Genomic DNA, 21,271 nt, shown 5'->3' with positions numbered 1-21,271 from the left:
TCATTACGTTTGCTTGACACCTACACACTTCAGCCAACACACTAACATGTCGCAGCATACAGTTTGGAAAGCTCTGCTGTAGGTTAAAAATGTGTCTTTGTTATTATTGTAATTAAAACTTGCTTAAGTGAATTCACTGTCCACAGAATTCACAGTACAGACAGTCCATGAGTTACAAATATCTAACTTACAAATGACTCAGTTAAGAATGGGGACGAGACAATAAGAAGTGAGAGAAATCTAGCCCTCGGAAGGAAAATTCACTTCTGAAAGAGGTATCATGGGGAAAAGATGTCTCAACTGAAGCTTTATAACCAATCCTTGTTTCCACAATAAGCCAAATTTTTCAACATCCAATTATCACAGGGACAGAAAGTGAGGTGAACTTCTGAATGGGCACAGACAGCAAAGCAAACAGCACATGAGTGTTTACTCTTCCCTATGTTATACAAAGCTTATGTGTTTATATATGTGTGTGCGTGGCTGGAGTTACACTTAAAATGTATCTATTCCAACTTACATACCAATTCAACTTAAGAATAAACCTACAGAACTTACTGTGTTTGTAACTTGGGGCTTCCCGTCTATGAAAAAATTCTTGATCTCCAGGCCTTACTGTAACATCAAATTGTTTTCCATTAAAGCAGCTTTTATTAATGGTACTCAGTAAGAATTTGTTCTGTTAGCTTCTGACCTCAGCAGTGAAGTGAAAATGGAGATCTTAATATCTTAGTTTCTCAAAGGATCTGTTTTCCCAAAGGACTACAGTGTTCATGTAACAGTGTTTTCTGGAAACGTATTAGCAAGATATCTTGCTTGTATATAGAAAATGGACTATGCACAGGTTTTATTATAAGTGATTGTCCTGAAACATGAAGGGAACAAAAGCTCGTCTTTGACATTTGAGCTTGGTTTAGATACAAAATATATTTGAGACTCAATGTAGGAACTCTTAAGGGCTTAGGTAGACATTACAGTGCCACCATATTTATTTCTTTGTTTGCTTCAGTCACATCTTACATGGGTGCTGAGGATGTGTCTTACTGTAATCTAAAAGAGAACCATGTATGTGAAGAAAGCTAAAATCTTTTTTACCTTCACTTTACATGTTCTCTCATTTAAGAGCCCGGGCTGGTGAGCAGCCAGCCAGCTGCAACAAATTACTCTGACCAAGAGGTCATGAGTTCGAGGCCAGCTTGGAGCCTATGTTTGTCTTGTCTTTGTTCTATGTTAAAGGCATTGAATGTTTGCCTTATATGTGTAATGTGATCTGCCCTGAGTCCCCTTCGGGATGAGAAGGCGGAATATAAATACTGTAAATAAATAAATAAATAAATAAATAAGACACATTTTTCCCCAAGCAGCTCATTTTTAGTATCTAAACCAGAGCTTTCCAAATAATTTATGTTGGTGATACACTTTTTGGAACCAGCATCATTTCGTGACACAGTAATTACGTTTTACTAGCAAACCGGAGGTTAAACGACCCGTCATAAGAGATACAGAGACATACATAAGTTGTGATAATAAGATGTATGGGGTCACAACATATTTCATTTATATTTTTAAAGTATATGATTTGTAAGATAACATACATTTCCATGATTTGCCATTTCTTGTTACATTCGCGTGACACTTGACCTGATATTAAGATCAGGTAGCAACACCACGTTACACTTGCATGTGGTGAAGCCACAAGCTTAGTCCATCTCAGGAAAACCTAAAAGAAGCATTGAACCCCTGTCTACTCTTTGCCATTGTATGCCTTCTGCCTTTTTGAATGCCTGGATGGAGAGATGGCAGGGGCAGTCAGGGTTAGCTCGCTTCCATACCAACATTGCTGCTTTCCCCTCTCCATGGAACTACCCATGACCTATCCATGGAACATATCAAAATCCACAATTTTTCCTCCAAAACCTGCCCTTGACTTATACATAAGGTCGACATATATGAGTATATATAGTAATTTAAATTTTTGGTATCCTAAAACAGTAATGGAAAGAATCTAATCATCATAATGAGCTGCAGGATTTGATTTTGTTAAACTTAAGAACAGGTCCTTACTTTTCTTTCCCTCTCACAGATATAAGTCTACCAAAATCAGCAACAATATGCTACACAGCTGCTCTTCTCAAAGCAAGAGCCGTCTCTGACAAGTAAGTCCAGAAGAACTTCTATGTAGTCTATGAACTTGGCTAATGTTTGACATCTTTCATAGCTGAAGATTCCTCACCCTAGCAAGAAGAAGTTTATGCTGTCATAAATCTGCAATGTATACAATACAGAAGTATACAATTCTGTGTTTTAGAATGTTTCATAATTAATGTCACTTAAGTTTCATATGTATGTACAAATAACAGCAGCAATCAGTGTCTACATATTATTGCATTGGTTCAGAACATAACCCACACAACTAGGAAATGGGGTTTTGTTGGCTGCCTTCCTCTTGTGTCCGAAAAATACTATAAATGTAATTCTGGCATCTTCTCCCAACCAGCAGGTCAATAATGGTGTGTTTGGGAGTGTGGGAGTTGTTCTTTCATTGTGGCAGAGAGCCCGAGTGTAAGAGTTCCTGGCAGGCAAAGAATACATTACTGTTGTGGTCTGTTAGGGGCAGCATCCTTAGCCTTCCTCCCATTTTGCTGCTGCCAAATTTGAGAAAAGACGCAGGGAGTCCGCAGGTTGGGTGAATCCACAGTGCCATATATAGGATGAGCTGAGGTGGAAGCACTAAAATCCTAAGGTAATGGTGTCACATCACATACATGTGACCTGGGAACTGAGAGTGTGGCCCAAGCAGCATGGGAAAGCCTGCTTTCCCTCCTGCTTTTTTATTTTTATTTTTGGCAGTTTTGCTGTGAATAGTGTCTATGCACTTCAAGACCTGAGTAATTTTTTTTCTTTCATTCTTTTTGTCCTGTAGATCGCCAGTACCAACTGCAACATCTTTCCTCCCTACACAGCGACTCCAGCTTGGGAGGGCAGGGCTAGGTTTGTCACAGCTTTCCCTGTGGTGTCTGCCTGCCAAGTACAGCTATGGAGTTAGCCGTGGGTTGTGTGAGGTGAGAAAGAGATTGCATGGTCTGGGTATCCATACCTCCCCACTCACTGGGGCAGATCCTATTTGCCCACAGTTGCGGGTATACCCCCCTTACCAGGAACAGGTGCAGTCGGAAGTAGATCACCCACTACTGCTTCTGCACCAATCTTTCATCTCAGCCTGTCCCAGAGGTTTTGGGTTGAGACTTCCTCTAAAACTTTTCCTAAAACCTTTTTTTTAAATTCCCCACTCTTGAATAATTACTGGCATCATTTTTCCTTCCCCCAAGACTTTTTCATGTTTTTTTTTAAAAAAACCAAAAAGCACATAAAGCAAATTTAGAATTAGAAGAGAAAGGAAGGGAATGAGAGAAATGTGACTGTTTGAATACCATCTTTGATTGTTCGTCGAACTTCTGCTGGGATTTTTCATCAATCTAATTTGGTTACTCGTAGAATGTCCTTTTGCACTAGAGGATTGGGAGAATGCTAAGGAAACTTGCTGACACTGGTTTCACAGACCCTGACTACTTATATCTTGGTTGCTGTGAGTTTTCTGGGTTGTATGGCCATGTTCCAGAAGCATTCTCTCCTAATGTTTCACCCAAATCTATGGCAGGCATCCTCAGAGGTTGTGAGGTCTGTTGGAAACTTGTTATCTTCATTCTTCTGGTGCTGATGTTGACCTCCGTACCTCTGTTTTCCTTTGATTCTGCATAGATTTTCTCCAGAGGCAGCTTCAAGACGAGGGCTGAGCACAGCAGAGATGAATGCAGTGGAAGCTATTCACAGAGCAGTAGAATTCAATCCACATGTGCCAAAAGTAAGTATCTCTTCTATTCTTCCAAGCAAGAACCAAGATAAATAGGAAGGAGTGGGCAGTTACCGCAATGAGACTTCAAGGTTTTCTGCTTGGAAGCAAAAAATCAGGGTGAGAGCTCTCCATAAACCCAAAAAGGACACGTCTCCTTCATGTATCCCTCCACAGATATCCAGCAACTCCCAACAATTTTTTTTCATTGGATGCCGCCAATGGAGTGACTATTTCTTGACCATCACTGATATCATGTGCATTGTGTAAGCCTCTATGCTACACAGGTTCCCAAGAGGAACTATGGTGGCTTCCCCTGCCCCAGTTTCCTGGACCCCATGTTTTTTAGAAAAGATATTCACTCAAAAATAAAGAGGTTGGACCAAAAATAGGCTTTAGGGTAGAGGCACCAAGATGGCAAAATATGAAAGTTAGTGGAAAAAGTAATGCAATGTATGGTCGTTGCCAGGCCCTGCTTGCAAGATGCAACTGCAGTAGGACTCTGGGGGTCTCTAAGCTGCCTGTCTCAGGGAAGAAAATGAATACCTAATAGAGCCAAATATTTATTTGAAATTAACCCAGAATGTGGAATAAAAAAAAGGAATTTCGAAATGTCTACAGTGCACCAAGTCCCTTTCCAACTGAACAAAAATAGCGATATCAGAGCAGCATCTCATATTTATTCAATAGTTGTGTATAAAATAATTAGATATTGGAGACCCTTCTCTAGTTTAACTTCTTTGATTATACAACACTTGGTAGTTGGTAGATTCAAAATGATGGCTCAGTCCCTTTCCAAATGGACAAAAATAAAGATTTCGAGAACAGCATCTCTTATTTATTCAATAGTAGGGTATAAATTAAATAAACAATGAATAGATAAGTTTTTCAATGGGTTGGCAAAGATAGGTTTTTATTTTTCTTTTGGAAGCTTATAGAACCATTATTATTAAATGACTGCAGACTAGGACAAAAATAGTCATTTCAAGATCAACAACATTTCATATTGATTATAAATAGATAGATTTTCAGAGAATATATATTTTTTAGCTTACCAAGTACAGGATAACAATAAAATGGATTTTCAAAATGAATCCCTTTCCCGCTGGAAAAAATTGTGTTTTCAAAAGCATCTCAGATTTATTCAGTGTGTTGCCATTGTTTTAAAGAGCATGTTTGCTAATTGTTGAATTTCTTTCCTTTAAAAAAACCAACAATTTCTCACCACTAAAGCAATTCTAGTTTGCCTTATTAGCTAATACTGGAAAGAGGGAAAATTAAATAATCAAGAAGCTTACCAATATTCCAAGTGTTCCACATGCAAAGCCAACCTGCTGGAGAATACGACATTGGTCATTCTCTAGGGTTGCAGTCTGCAGTACCTTTTGGAAACCCTTTTGGTTGGGGCACTGCTTCCAAGAAGTTGGATTTTGTGAGGTAGCATCCACACAATACCTATGACAGTAGAGTTCTGTTGTTAAAGCTACATCTGCTGATAAGCAATGGCTGAATTGTTTCAGAAAAAAAGTAATCAGTTGTTTAGATATTAAGCTAATCCCCTGAAATGTTTTATATATTGAATGACTTGCTAGACATTACAAATAACCATTCTGAAGAAGAATCTTTGTAGGAACATATATGCATTATCTGTATTACTTACAGGACAAACTGATTCATATTCAGAAGTAAATCCTAGTGAGTTTAATTGGACTTACTTTAGTTGAACAGGTGTAGGATTGTAGCCTTAGATAGAAGCATTAAAGCCGTATTGGGGTACATTCAAATGAATGGGTAGCGGTCCCATCATGTTTATCCTGCATCCAGTTCAGATCATTCATTCAAACTGTAAAGCACTTTCATTATCTAAATATCTTTTTCTACATTTCTAGTTATAAATGGTTAATGCCAAAACTATTCCAAATAAACCTTGTCTGAAACTAATTCTTAGTCCCTGCTAGAGTAGAAACAGATTCTACTCTGCATTATTTCTACACCGTTGAATTAATGCAGTTTGGCACCACTTTAACTGCCATAGCTCAATGCTATGGAAGCATGCAAGTTGTAGATTTACATAATCTTTAGCTTTCTCTGCCAACTAGAGCTGTTACCTCACCAAGCTACAATCCTTCAATTGGCAACCATGGCAGTTAAAGTGGTGTTAAACTGCATTAATTCTACAGTGTAAAGAAAGCCTTATCCTTGTATTAATTTCCTTTAATATTAATTAATTCTATTAATTCTACACTGTAGAGATGCACCCATGGAATCTGTGTGTTTGCTCTTGTGAAATTTATTTCATCACATGGTTTCTGGTTTTTTTCCTCATTATTATCTTTTTCCCCATTCTGTTGTTTTTGTTTCTATACTGTTTGAGCCCCGGTGGCGAAGTGCGTTAAAGCGCTGAGCTGCTGAACTTGCAGACCGAAAGGTCCCAGGTTCAAATCCCGGGAGCGGCTTGAGCGCCCGCTGTTAGCTCCAGCTCCTGCCAACCTAGCAGTTCGAAAACATGCCAATGTAAGTAGATCAATAGGTACCGCTCCGGCGGGAAGGTAACGGCGCTCCATGCAGTCATGCCGGCCACATGATTTTGGAGGTGTCTAAGCTCTTTGGCTTAGAAATGGAGATGAGCACCAACCCCCAGAGTCAGACATGACTAGACTTAACGTCAGGGGAAACCTTTACCTTTACCTATACTGTTGAATACCTGTAAGCAAAGTTCTTTGGACAGTTCTCAAAATAGAGATGAAGCCTTGAAATATAGAAATATAAAACAAACAAACATGGTTTGAGATTCTGCATCATGGTCTAAATCTATAGCTTCATTGCAGGTGTGCATCAGGTACAATCTCTACGTCCTTCAGTGCAATTCTGTGGTCAGCTACTTTGGGAAAGCTATTTCTTTACTTGAGAGAAAACATTTCTAGGACTCTCTTGGTCCTCCTGTGATTCTATGGTTAGGCTTACAAAAGTTTACCATAATGTCATGCTGGAGGAAATAGAAATGCCTGGAGAGGGTTTTTTTTTACAATTTGAAGTTTTTCACCTCCATGGGGACCCAAGTCCCTAAACTCACTGAATGTGGACAGCTCTGTAATTTAACATCCAATGAAGTTGGTGAAATTTCAGATATGGTAGAATTTTTAACAAATTGCCACATTTGCACTGCAGGAAGCTCAGCTAGAGCCTTGTCTGTTGCAAAGCTTGAAATGAGGACTGTGCGTTCATGCCCTTGAAATAATAGTGTGCTGTCCTTCTGTTGCAGTACCTTCTAGAAATGAAAAGCTTAATATTGCCTCCTGAACATATTTTGAAGAGAGGCGACAGCGAAGCAATAGCTTATGCTTTCTTCCACCTCCAGCACTGGAAACGGGTCGAGGGAGCGCTGAATCTCTTACATTGTACGTGGGAAGGCAGTAAGTAACTCACTTTCTAAGAGGCATACACCAAGAGATAAATGCTGAATGCTTTGATTATGTGTTCTCGTTTTATATGCTGAAATACCCAATAGGCACCAGATTCTGTCTGTTCTGGGAAGCTAAGCAGGGTCAACCCATGTTAGTACTCGGATGGCAGACCATTAATGAGTACCAAATGCTATAGGCTATATTTCAGAGGAAGGAATGAGCAAAGCCACCTCTGACTATTCCTTGCTTAAGAAAACCCTATGAAATTCATCGGGTCACTGCAAGTCAACAGAGGAACATCATCTTGCAGTGGAATGCCTTTGCACAATTCCAAGTCATGTGTATTAATTCCTAGTCTAGCAATGTCTTCCTGTACAAACAGGCTTCACTGCATGCAAGTGCTCTGTCCTGTTTATTCCTGTTCATCGAAGGAGAGTCTTCAGTATAAAAAGACTACATTTACATTTAGTACATATATTATGTGCTGCTTAGATACCCGCTGATGCCAGGATTAGATATTTTGTAATGAGAAAGATGAAGTACTTTGGCCACATAATGAGAAGGCAGGAAAGCTTAGAGAAGAGAATGATGCTGGCGAAAAAGAAAGAAAAAAGGAAGAGGGGCCAGCCAAGGACAAGATGGATGGATGGTATCCTTGAAGTGACTGGCTTGACTTTGAAGGAGCTGGGGGTGGCAACAGCTGACAGGGAACTCTGGCGTGGGCTGGTCCATGGGGTCAAAAAGAGTCTGAAGCGACTGAACGAATAAAAAACAAAAATTAGAAATAGTAGAAGTAGTCATTGTTTGGTTTTGTATTTTATGAATGGTCCCATTAGAAAATACATATGAATGGGAATAACCTACAACTCGCATCATTATCTGTCATTGCCCCCAAACAACACCAGCGGTTAAAGTTGGTCATGATGGGTATGTGTGCCAAATTTGGTTCAGATCAATCATCAGTGGGGTTCACAGGGCTCTCTGGATGCGGGGTGAACTACAACTCCCACCATCCTGGGACATTTTTCCCCAAAGAACCATCCAGTATTTTATGTTGGTCATGTTGGGTGTGTGTGCCAAGTTTGGTTCAGATTCATCATGGGTGAGAGCCACTGTGCTCTTTGGATGTAGTAGCCATCTTTGGGGGAAAAAATACAAACATAGATACAGATACGTATATATTTTGACTTTTAATATATACAGTAGAGTCTCACTTATCCAACATAAACGGGCCGGCAGAATGTTGGATAATAAGGCGGGATTAAAGAAAAGCCTATTAAATGTCAACTTACGTTATGATTTTACAAATTAAGCACCAAAATACGTTTTACAACAGAAAAAGAAGTTCAATACATGATAACGTTATGTAATAATTATTGTATTTACCAGTTTTAGCACCAAAACTTCGCAATGTATTGAAAATCTAACTACAAAAACATTGACTACTAAATGGCAAACTGCGTTGGATAATACAGAACGCTGGATAAGTGAAGGTTGGATAAGCGAGACTCTACTGTACATAGATGTACAATGTTGTAGCAGTAACACAGAAAAGTCAAAACACCAACTTAAATTTTGTTGCTAGCCCTATCTAAAGCAGACCCATTGACTCAATGGGATTTACCTGTATTGACTTACCATTCAATAATTCATTGAATGGGTCTGCTCCGGCTGGCACTAACCAACAGGATTCCAGCCACCGGATGAAGACCAAGGTGGATTCCTAGGTCAAAAAAGCTATAGGGAGGGAAATATACTCCAACACAATATATTCCAGCACAATTGCATGCACTGCTGTCTTTGTGAGTGCCATCTGTTCCTCATCAAACAGCTGCCAAGCATAGTGGCATAGTGCCATGTCAGTCATTGGAATGGAAATCCTAAATTTGAATTCTGAGAGAGTGGAAAAAAGCTCATACTATATTCTCAAAATCTCATCTGATCTTGGAAGTTACACAGGGCCAGCCCTGGTTAGTGTTTGGATTGGAGACCACCACCAAATACAAATTCGGATGGGGGCTCTAGCCTGATATAACTCATATGGTATGCAACAACTACATTTGGTTTGGATTCTCATCCCCCTTTTTTCTTATGAGGTTGGAATTAAACACGATCGACAGAAGCCTATTTGACCTATATGACAAATTTGTAAATATTTAACTAAGCTGCAAAGGTACTAGGATTATCTAGGTACTGAATTCCCTTGGGTGAGAAGGGTGGGATAGAAATTTTGTAAATAAATAAATACTGAATTGTGAATATGCCTAATGGGACATCAGATAGGTGCAGTGGACCTGATGCGCATTGGGGATCATAGTTAACCAGTCCTGATTGGCTTTTTGCCAGCTTTACTACTTAGTTTCATAATAGGAGCTCCATACAGGATATGGATGTTGTGTATCTTCACACTTCTATTTCCTATGAACAGAAGCCTTCTTAGAAGCACACAATGTCCCAACAGGGTTCTGGCTGATATATTCAAGGATAATGCTCTTCCAATCAGTTTTTAAGAGTGCATTCATTGTATGCCTTTGGCTGAAATCCTTTATGTGCTTTCCTCAGAGTAAATCCTACTATAATCAGTGGTATCTTACCTCTAAATAGACATTTGTGGGATTGAATTAAAGATAACAGTTCAACAACAACAAAATCTCGGTGTCTTAGTTTTTAGACCTGTTCCGGTGGTTATTTGGGACACTGATTCAGAAAATTGCATTGGATAAACTGCATCAGCTCTAATTAATTAGATATGGTTATCATAATTTTCTGTGGGCAAACAGATGGTGACTGGCATGCGGCATATGTTCTTTACCTCAAAAACTAGGTCAAATATGTATGTTAGCCAGCGTAATGAGGATGTTATCTCACTCCATATTTGTTTCTGTCCTAAGACTGAATGTGCATCTACACTGCAGAATTAATGCAATTTGACACCACTTTAATTGCTATCACTCAGTGTTATAGAATCATAGGTGCTGTAGTTTTACAAGGCCTTTAGCCTTCTCTGCCGAAGTATTGAGTAAATTGATGTCAGGCTGCATTAATTCTACAACATAGATGCATCCTTAGTCCCTTGAAAACGCATGTTCTCAAAGAGACAAGTTTGTTTTCTATTGTATGTAAATGTTGAACCATAGAAAAAAAAACATGTATAACTGGATTAAAATTATTTACATTGGAATTTAACAGGAAAATTAGTTTGAATTTTACACAACCAACTATCATGTATTGGATATGTGATTATTGCCTCTAACTGAAAATATTTTCTGTTTGTTTATATACTAATCTGTTATATCTTCAGTGTTTTGAAAGCCTCAACAATTTTTGAAATTACCGGTGTGTCATAGTTAATCTAAAATGGCATATTTGATTGCAGTATTAACACACTGATTAACTGGCAACAAAACATTTTCTTGTCTAGCTGTAGTTTTATGAAAAATGTACTGAAAGTGCTTTATAAATTAAACCCAGGTTCTTTATTAAGTGTATAAAAGTGACCGTTTCCTCTTTTTTAGCTTTCAGAATGATCCCTTACCCATTGGAAAAGGGGCATCTTTTCTACCCTTACCCCATCTGTACAGAAACAGCAGACAGAGAATTGCTTCCATGTAAGTATGAGTAAAAGAAAAAGCCATTTGTCTGTGCCTGGCCTTCACAAGCGAAATACATCTTTGACTGAAAAAAACCCCAAACATTTGCAGTAGATTGGAAATAATAAAGTATCTTGCTCTTTCCTGCACCATTGAGCCCAGCTTTGAGGAATAATGAAAATGTTCTGCCATCACCACCCAATAAAAAAAAATGGGACCAAGGCTGCAGTTTCTGCCTTTGGCCAAGGAACAAAACTAAAAGCAGTTTTTCCAACCTTTGAATGAGGAGAGGAAGATAAAAGGTGTTTTGGTCTTCACCACAGAATTGGTTGGTGTTATGCTCACAAACTGTGAGGGTTGCCAAGGCTTCCTATGTTTAACAGCCATCCTTTTATTGCTGACATCTATGTGCTTCCAACCTTTTTTCTAACTAAGTGCTGGAGTTAGGGAGAGCAGAAAGGAGTGGAGAAACAAAACTTTGCTGTGGATTCACTGAATTTAAAGACAGACTGTACAGCCATAACAGTAGTAATAATACTGTATATCCAGTTCCATTTGGTGAGGAAGTAAGTAGGTGGAGAGGTGATGTGAGAGAGAACATTTCTATTTTAAATATTTTAGGAAGGAGCGCCATCAAGGCTTTCAGACACTTCTACAATTTACTAAGAAAACTGATATTGCTGCAGATGTCCCTTGCAGTTGAATACTGTACAATAAATATACTGTGGGTGATAAAATAATATATCTAGAGATGACTCTAGAGATGAGATATTATAAAAATATCAAAGGATATTTTAAAATAACAATAGTTTCTTTAGTATACTTTCCATTGGATTTTTAAAAAACAAATTAATCAAGAGGCAATTGAACCTATTTTGGCAAGTGGAAGAATCTTATAGGTATGGTTTAGCAATACTTACATGTATTATAACATTAATATGAGAGTAAAGATTTTGCTTTTGTAAAGGTAGGGAAATGAGTCCCTTTGGGTGAGAAGGGCGAGATATAAATGTTGAAAATAAAAAAAAATTAAAAATGATTTATTAATATATTCTATTGTACTTTATCTAAGCTATCTCCCAATGTGGTCTGGGAAGCAAAGGAAGAGTTAGGGAGAATTAAGAGGCTTATTTATGGTCTGTTGATGTATCGTAAGACCATCAATATATTTAAAAAAAAATTCTTAGAAAAATATTCAAGATGGAATATTTAGGGTGAAATTGTCTTTAGTGTACTGTGTCCCAGAAACTGCAAAAGGAATAAGGTTCAAAGCTCTCTTGGCACGTGCCCCATTTTGCATTCCTCTTTTCTTGCAGCATTCCATGAAGTCTCAGTTTACCCCAAGAAGGAGCTTCCATTCTTTATTCTCTTCACTGCTGGGTTATGTTCCTTCACAGCAATGCTGGCCCTTCTGACACACCAGTTCCCAGAGCTAATGGGAGTCTTCGCAAAAGCGGTGAGTAGTTTTCCCTTCTGTCTCTCATTTGTTAGAGGAGTCTGGATGTGTCTAGAAAGAATACCATTCTTCATCCCAAACCGAGAGGAGAGCCATTGAATTGAGTATTTGTTCAGGATTGTTCACCATCTTGCCCATTCCTTAATAGATTGTGTATTTAGCCAAATATACCCAGTTCAGAAGACCACACAGCACTGGTGAAAAGCTGTGCCATTCCCCCCAAAAGATGGCAATTATACATCTCATGCTTCTGAATACAGTATTGGTGAAGGTAACTGATTTGGACCAACCCTGTAACATGCTTCCAGATCTGATGCCAGCATGGACATCATGTTGAGCAGGCCTACACAATTGGTGGCCCTCCAGGTGTTTTGGACCTCAGCTCCTAAAATTCCTGACCATTGGACAAGCTGGCTTGGACTTCTGGGAGTTGGAGACACAAACACCTAGAGGACCATCGGTTGTGCAGAAACTGTGGTAATATGTGAACACGATTCACTTTGGTGATACGAGTCTAGCCCTGAATTTTGGTATTGATGATGTAATTGATATGAACCTTTTATTACACTATGTTAACAAAATTTGAAAAATTTTCTGTGCCTGGTTTGAAAGTGTTATTCCTGCTTAATGTGTGGTACTTACTTTTAAAGTAGTTGCTATACTCCAAAAACTTCGCTTTTGTGGCCCCCACAAACTTTGTTGAATTGGTTGAGACTCAATGAGATGTTCATTAAAAAACTAGCAAATGTGCAAGTTTTTGCAGTTTAGTAAACTTTTTTCATGTTTTAATGATAGAACCAGTTAGGAAATTACATTTATAATCCAGGACCAAAAATCATGTTACGTAGTGTAATTGCACAGTAATCCAAGGTTCTTTCTGTCATGTTGTAGTAGTCTTCATTCTTTTTCTGTCCACCATTGATAATCTCAGGCTCCTTCTACATTGCTGTATAAAATACAAATTATCTGCGTTGAACTGGATTATATGGCAGGGTAGACTCAGATAATCCAGTTCAAAGTAGCTAATGTGGTATATCTGCTTTGATAATCTGGATTATATAGCAATATAGTAGCGGCCTTGGTGATCTTGGCTGCATCTTGAATATGCAAATATGTGATTGTGGAGTGTCACTAATTTGACAGATACCTAGGCTGTATTTAGGTGCAGATTACTTATGAAATTATTTTGACAACTTGAATTAAGAAAGCTAGAAAATCTTACCATATTTACTCAAGTCTAATGTTCATCTGTTTTGGCTCAGTTGCAATGCCTAATAATAATAATAATAGTAATAATAATACTTTAATTTTCTATTCCACCACCATCTCTCTGAAGGGACTCAGGACTGCTAATATGGGGCAATGCCCAAAACAAAACAGAGTAAAACAATTACAAAAAATATCAAGACAAAAACAACAATAACATCAATCAAATTAAATAAACAATTTAAACATTTTTAAAAAAATACAGTATAAACACATAAAATCAGAACAAACGAGTAATAATACAACATCAACCACTAGAGATAAAGGGGGTCGGGCATATAAAAACACAATATCGAAAGCTTTTAATAAAGTGCATAAACAAGTGTCAGAGAGTCAACTGGGATAATATGGGATAGGGTAGGGTGGGAAGGAATAAAGTGCTAAGAAGTAATGTCTTGGTAAAGGGGTCTATTATGTTGGTGAATTATTCAAATGCAAACTGAAATAGCCATGTCTTCTGCTGTTTAATAAAGGCAGACAGGGTTGTGGCCAATCTAATCTCCCTAGGGAGGGAATTCCAAAGCTGGGGACCACCACAGAAAAGGCCTCCTTCATTCCAGCAACCCAAGCCTGCGATAGTGGAGGGAACAAGAGGAGGGCCTCCCCTGAGGATCAAAGGGATCGTGCAGGCTCATAGGGGCAAAGACGATCACAAAGGTAGATGGGTCCCAAACCGTTCAGGGCTTTGTAGGTGTACCTGCACCTTGAATTGGGACCGGAAAGTGAACGGAAGCCAATAGAGGAGGGGGGGGGGGGTCGACCGGGGGGGGGTCGACCACTCCCTATAATTTACTCCAGTTAGCAATCTGGCTGCCGATAGTTGGACTAGTTGTAGTTTCCGGGCTGTCTTCAAGGGCAGCCCCACGTAGAGTGCATTGCAATAGTCCATCCTGGAGGTAACTAAGGTGTGGACCACCATGGCCAAGTCAGACTTCACAAGGTACACCAAAGTTGAGATGGGCATTAGATTTGCTAGTGCGCATATAAACCCCTGTCTGAAAAGGACCTAGAGACCAGACAGGGAGACAAGGGGGGTGAAGAGGCTGTTCTTGGCAGTGACCTCAGGGCTCTCTGGTCCCAGAGAACGAGGAAGAACACCTGCTGGTGACCCAGTTTTTCCTACTGCTTAGCCAGAGGGGCTGCAGGGCCTTCAGGTCAAAGGAGCAGGAAGCATTGCCCTCACCACCTCCCTCTGGACCAGGACTCAGCTGCACATCCTGTCTCTCAGACAACCCTCAAGGTCTCCCCCCTACCCCGAGTATCAGGCCTGGGCTGTTCCCAATTGGCCAGGTCCCCTTTTTTGAAGGCCTCATGAATGAGGCCGGTTGGGAACTGTGCAAAGCTGCCTCCTTCCCTGATGTTTGATGTTAAACCCATTCTGTGTAATGTGCACTTCAAAAAAGGTGTGCATTACATTTGATGGCATGTTACATTCAAGTAAATATGTGCATGTGGTGTTTACTGCCATATCACAACATTAACTCCTGTGCCATAAACCCTTGATCAAGATGCCACTTTTAAGCAGAATGCTAAACAGTACAACAGTTAGTGCAATAGTATTTACATCAGAGCGAGGCATTAGTAGGATCCCAACCCAAGAATTTATTAAACCAAACAGTTGTTGATTACATTTCACCGCAGTTTAAAGCACACTAGGTTACCAAACTAGGTTATTAGGTAATCGTAGGCAAGCCACTGTTTGCTGGCTTATATTTAGCTGTATAATATTGACCTATTTTGTAACTGTATTGTACATGAAGTGTTTTGGCATAGTATTAAGATCCGTAAATTAAAATGGCTCAAATGTCATTTTAATGGATGAATCTCCTAAAGCATTTTCCCTCCTCTACAGAAGAGTAGTCACCATATGGCAAAATCATTTCCCAACGTTCTATTTTAGTATAATGATTTATGAGACAGTTCCTATAGTTTTAATTTCATATCAAAGGCCCATATTTTTGGAAAGATAATTACCGGTACATATCTTCTTCGTTCATCAGTTTATCCAGGTCAATAATGTATACCTTAGAGTTTTCCGTGAAACATTTATTGTTTGAAATGTGTTTAACCGAAACAGAAACTCAGCACTCTAGAAAGTAATTTGCATTGAGTTTGGTTTGTGCAGCATTTCATTAGCTGGGTTTCTTGCAGATCCTTAGGAAATGGAATGAAATTTGCTATCCCATTTGTCTTAATACTGCCAATCTGTAAGACAGAAATATATCTTGTAATAATCACAAGACAGGATTGTCATAAGCTAGTCTTAATGAATGGTACTGCATAAAAAGGAAGAACCTTATTTAAGAATTTACTCAAGAAACATGATTTTTTCATATTTAAATTTAAAAAACAAACTGAAGAAAATAAAATAAGAAAGCAAGAGGGAAAAGCAAAATTGAGAGCTATGATGAGTGCCTAGAATAGAACAGCAAAAAAGTATGCAAGCAAGGAGGAAGGCAGCCAGTGAAAAATAGAAGAGTTTGAAAACCGTGCAAAATTTATTAACCATCATAGGCACATCTACAGTGTAGAATTAATGCAGTTTGATACCACTTCAGCTGCCATTGCTCAATAATTCAAGAATCCTGGGAGTTACAGTATTGTTAGGCACCAGCATTCTTTGGCAGAATAGGCTAAAGACCTTATAAAATTACAATTCTTGGGATTCCATAACATTCAGGGCCGGCCCCACTATTGAGGCCCCTGACGACGCCGCCTCGGGCGCAGGCCCGGGGGGGCGCCGTCAGGCTGGGCGGGAGGCGGGGCACCGCCCTGACGGTGCCCCGCCTCCCGCCCAGTGCGCCCTGGCCCGTCTGGCCTTTCCTAGCTGGCCAGACTGCAGCGGAGGTCCCTGCAGGCCGCAATCGCGGCCTGCAGGGACCTCCGCTGCAGTCTGGCCTGCTACAAAAGGCCAGACGGGCGAGCGGGAGTAGCGTGGGAGGCGGGGCCAGCTCTGACGCCGCTCCCCCCCCGCCCAGCGTGCCTTGGCCCTGCCTCCCACGCAGCGTGGGAGGCGGGGCCAAGGCACGCTGGGCGGGGGGGGGGAGCGGCCTCAGAGCTGGCCCCGCCTCCCACGCTACCCCCGCTCGCCCGTCTGGCCTTTTGTAGCAGGCCAGACTTCAGCGGAGGTTCCTCCAGGCCGCAATCGCGGCCTGGAGGAACCTCCGCTGAAGTCTGGCCTGCTACAAAAGGCCAGACGGGCGAGCGGGGGTAGCGTGGGAGGCGGGGCCAGCTCTGGCCCCGCCCCCCGCCCAGCGTGCCCTGGCCCCGCCTCCCACGTTGCGTGGGAGGCAGGGCCAAGGCACGCTGGGCGGGGGGGGGAGCGGCATCAGAGCTGGCCCCGCCTCCCACGCTACCCCCGCTCGCCCGTCTGGCCATTTCTAGCAGGCCAGACTTCAGCGGAGGTTTCTCCAGGCCCGCCCCCCCTCACTATTCGCCCTGGCCCCGCCTCCCACGCAGCGTGGGAGGCGGGGCCAGGGCACGCTGGGCGGGGCCATGGCGCCGGTGGCGGGGGCGCTTTTCAGCACTCCCGCTTCACATCAAAAAATATCTCCGGCCGGCCCTGATAACATTGAACCATGGGGCTAAAGTGATGTCAGACTGCATTATTTCTACAGTGTAGATGCACCCATACTGAGTTTGATCATGCTTTAGAAAAGGTGTGTGGACCTTGGACCTTTTCTTTTCATATGTATCATCAAGAGGAAAGAACTGTGCAGCTTCAAGCCATTTCCAAGTTATACCAATCCTAAGAGAAATCTATCACAGATTTGTTCAGCGAGAGCTTCCTATTGCCTTCCTCTGAGGGAGAGAAAGTGTGACTTGCTTAAAGTCCAGTCCTGGTCTCCCCATGTCCTCATCCAGTTCTCAAAGCACCAAGAGAAAAAGTAGTACATCCTCATCAAGTTATGTTTCTTTGAAGTTTTAAGCTGTACAAACTGGAATATGTTCAGATGTATTGTAGCCAAAATTCAAAATATATTACTAGGATATAGGGATAGAAAGAATATTCAAATGCTTGAAAAAAAAATAATGGAGCTTTTCATGTGACCAAAAAAGCCCAATAAAGGGAATCTTTCTTTCTTGCATTCCTCAGATAGATTTGCTCAAATCGTCTTCAAATAGATTTGCCCCCTGGGTTGCCACAATAAATAGGTAAAGGTGAACCAGGCTATAGCCTCCAGATCCTCATCTGCCTTCCTTGCTATAATGTCACATGGGATGGATCAGGAGATGGACCCACTGCCAGAAACTTTCTCCTCGCAATATTGGTACATGAAATCGAACAGGATTATCATAGAGTTGGAAGAGACTACAAGACCCATTCAATCCAATACAGGGACAGGGATATTTTTGACTCCAACATCCAGCATTCCTCACCCTTGTCTAAGATTAGGTGGGAAGACTTCCAAGTTCCACATTTTCAGAAGACCTAATTGTAATACTGCCATATGACATACCATTATTTCCTGGGTTGATCTACTTGTTTTGTCTGTTAACTTTGCAGTTCCTGAGCACCCTTTTTGCCCCGTTGAACTTTGTGATGGAAAAAGTGGAAAGCATCCTTCCCTCCAGTCTCTGGCATCAGTTGACAAGAATCTGAAGGAAATTTCTTCCGAATGACTGCCATGACATTTTCTGTGCCAACTGACTGTTGACTATCAGAAAGCATGTTTTTTAAAAAAGGGAAGCCGTTCTAAGCTCTTCATGGGTTGTCTGTTATCATATTTTTTTGTTGTACAAAATACATTGATGTTTGGTTCTATTCTATTTTGCTTTCAAAAAACAGGACAAAAAAATCTTTAAAAAATAAACCTTTTGTGTATTGCAGCAATTCAGTCCTTGTACTCTTTTATGTGCATTTCCTGTGCCACTGTTCATTTGAATTCCTTCCATCATGAAGGGATGCATGCGAACACTACTTTGACAGAAATTTGACCACATATTGAATAGGCAAGGGAAAATAAACTTCAGTCATTTGTACAATACAAGCATTTATGTTTTAAAGAACCGTTAAGACTGAAAGTCAATGGAATAGACCATATTGATTTGATGTAACAGACCTTGCGCTGTTAGTAATGATGAATACTTGGATCCAGAGCAAAGGATCAATGTAGTTACACACATTAGCTAATGCCACTACTGCCATGTTCTATTGTAATGCCCAAGAAATATTAGACCCAAAGCACTGTGCTCTTCAACATGAAAAGCTGAAAAGGTCTAATGTTTTTTTTTCAAACAAAAAAACAAATTTTACTCCATCTTCTGTATGCAAACAAATAGCTTTAACATCTGATGCATGGAAATCTTAAACCTAAATCATACTGTCAGTCTCAGTTAGAGGAAACAAACTAATCTGGTAAGTCAACACACAGGTAAGTTCCACTGGTTCACCAGTTGTACTCCAGGATTCTGGCCCTAGTGACAAAATACTGATATCTGAGGTCACCAAAGTAGAAACTCTTGCAGTTATGTGCGTTCAAGCTATTTCTGACTTACTAAGCACAGAAAAGCCTGCCTTGCAGTCACCGTGAGACTTGCTGAGGACTATCCAATGGGTTTAATCTCCATGTAGAAATCCCATGGTCTCTAGTTATAGCCCAACATCAAACTGCTAGAGTTCACGAAATAATATTAGAGATCTACAACCAGCATCCCGTTATTGACTAAACAAAGCATAAATGCAGCTTCTGTACTCATCAGTCCCTTTTTAGATAAGCAGTAGGCTTGCACTCCATCCAAAAGCCTTTTACTACTGAGCAGCTGTCCAGATCAGGGAGGGATGTTTGCTACTAATGTTGGGCAGATATGAGACATAATTCAGATGATGGGCATCTGGTTGCTCTGTGCTTCTGGGGAAGACAAAGGCAGATGAGACCAGCTGCTTCTCAAGGATCTGAATTAATTCCCATTTTTTCCAGGGCTTATCACCTGCTGGACAGTGGGAGGACATAAACTGTGCATGGAACTATATGCAGATGTAGGATGATGATATTATTTACTTTTCTCCCATGAATGGGACTCAAAGTGGCGTACAAAAACACAACTATATAATAAAAAAACCCTAATCCCACAACCCAACATATAGGCAATAAATCAACACATTATATAAAACCCAAATTACATAAATATAAATAAGCATAAAAATAACACATATATTATTATCGATTTAAAAACTCTACACCTGAGGTTATCCTAACACATTAAAACATAAGTTGAACAGTTCAGAGCTCCATAACTTTAGCCATATGTTCCTTGAGCCTTATCTGACCTAGTGACTAGTCTTGTGTGTGATCAGGGAAGGCCTGCTTCCATAAAGTCTTCACTTGGGAGCAAAAGGCCAATAACAAGGGGGCTGAATGTACCTCTTTGGGGAAGGAGTTACAGAGCTGCAGTGCCACCACCGAAAAAAACCTCCCCCTCATTGGAGGGACTGAGGGCCTCTCTTGATGATCTCAGGGCTTGTGTGGACTGATCAGAGATGTGGTCCCAAACTATTTTGGACTTTATAGGCCAGTCAGCATCTTGAATTGCACCCAGAAACAAACTGGGAGCCTGTGTAGCTGCTTCAGGAGCAGGGTAGTTCTTGACCTGTATTCCACTCCTGTACCAATTGCAGTTTCCGAACGCCCTTCTACAGCAGCCCCATGTAGAGCTCATTTAGTCTAGTTTAGATGTGACTAAGGCCTGTACTACTATGGCCAGATGGGGCTTTCAAAGGTATGGGTGTAGCTGGTGCACAAGCTTTAACTGTGTGAAGGCCCTCCAAGCCTTATATCAGCTTTTTCAAAATTGAAGTTCTTTATTTTCCTCAAATGAATGTCCTTATAGTCATATTTGCAACCTTTTATGTTTCAATAAATTGAAATCAGCTGCTGCTTATCTTTTCCTCTGGAAAGTTTGAGCTGTAATCAGCTACCTGCACAAAAATATATTAGTGATTGATTGAAATCTCCAAATGACAAGAATCAGTGTCACAGTACCTAACTAGCCTCATTTTAAAGTTGCAGGGGATAAATTTTTGCAAACTAACCACAAGAGGGAGATGGTAGACTTTTAATTTCAAATCCCTCCCCAACAATCCCTATGCAGACAGGTTTTAAACTAATTTTAGTGATCTCATCTTCCACTTTCAGTGGACAAAAAGGGAAACGTGTACCTGCTGAGTTGGGCTGAGGAGTTTTGGATGGGCCGTCAGCTGCTCAAAAGATGGTGCATCCAGTCCTATAGGTGTACGACTCATGTGATTAAACTGAGCCTTTCATTTTACAACCTCCCTGTAATTCATCCATTTAATTATGGCACCTAATGCTTTGGATGGTCTGGTGACTCAAGACACAGCAGCAATAAAGTGTCACTAATAGCTAGAGAGCTTGTGGTATGGCAGGCTTCAGCCTGATCTGTAAAAACTATCATTATAGGAGGTTCTGAACAGACTTAACATATAGAGTGGCCTTGCCTTCTACGCTGCACTTGCCTTGAGCCATGCTTACTTCAAGATGGATCACTTAAGTATTACGGAGTGTAGTTCCTGCTCCTTGAGCATGGAAGAAACAGACTAGGTCAGAACTCTGCCTCATCTTTAAACAACTTGCCATTTTATATTTTGATCTTCTGTTATTTATGAATAGTAAGCAAATATGAAAAGGAGGGCAGGATTCTTACTGTTCAGTATACCCAAAATAGCTTAGATTGTTAGCTGGAG

At 40.5% G+C, this 21,271-nt stretch overlaps 1 protein-coding gene across 6 annotated transcripts in view; it reads left to right on the top strand.

The window, feature by feature from the left end:
- The window catches only part of st7 (suppression of tumorigenicity 7), a 131,503-nt gene extending 113,107 nt beyond the window's left edge, over positions 1 to 18,396 (top strand). For 3 of the 6 annotated variants that reach the window (XM_003221216.4, XM_062982400.1, XM_008111171.3), the window contains 6 exons: positions 2,084 to 2,156; positions 3,760 to 3,862; positions 7,113 to 7,263; positions 10,770 to 10,862; positions 12,161 to 12,300; positions 18,074 to 18,396. In XM_003221216.4, coding sequence (XP_003221264.1) covers positions 2,084 to 2,156; positions 3,760 to 3,862; positions 7,113 to 7,263; positions 10,770 to 10,862; positions 12,161 to 12,300; positions 18,074 to 18,169 — 656 coding nt within the window. In that variant the 3' untranslated portion in view covers positions 18,170 to 18,396. Of the gene's footprint in view, positions 1 to 2,083; positions 2,157 to 2,923; positions 3,063 to 3,759; positions 3,863 to 7,112; positions 7,264 to 10,769; positions 10,863 to 12,160; positions 12,301 to 18,073 lie in introns of those variants that run through there. The other 3 variants (XM_008111170.3, XR_010006693.1, XR_010006692.1) reach the window with 3 other exon arrangements.
- The last annotated feature ends 2,875 nt before the right edge of the window (positions 18,397 to 21,271 follow it).

The sequence above is a fragment of the Anolis carolinensis genome, chromosome 5 (assembly GCF_035594765.1).
Source record: "Anolis carolinensis isolate JA03-04 chromosome 5, rAnoCar3.1.pri, whole genome shotgun sequence".
Taxonomy (NCBI): domain Eukaryota; kingdom Metazoa; phylum Chordata; class Lepidosauria; order Squamata; family Dactyloidae; genus Anolis; species Anolis carolinensis.
This window is presented reverse-complemented; position numbering and strand designations above follow the sequence as displayed.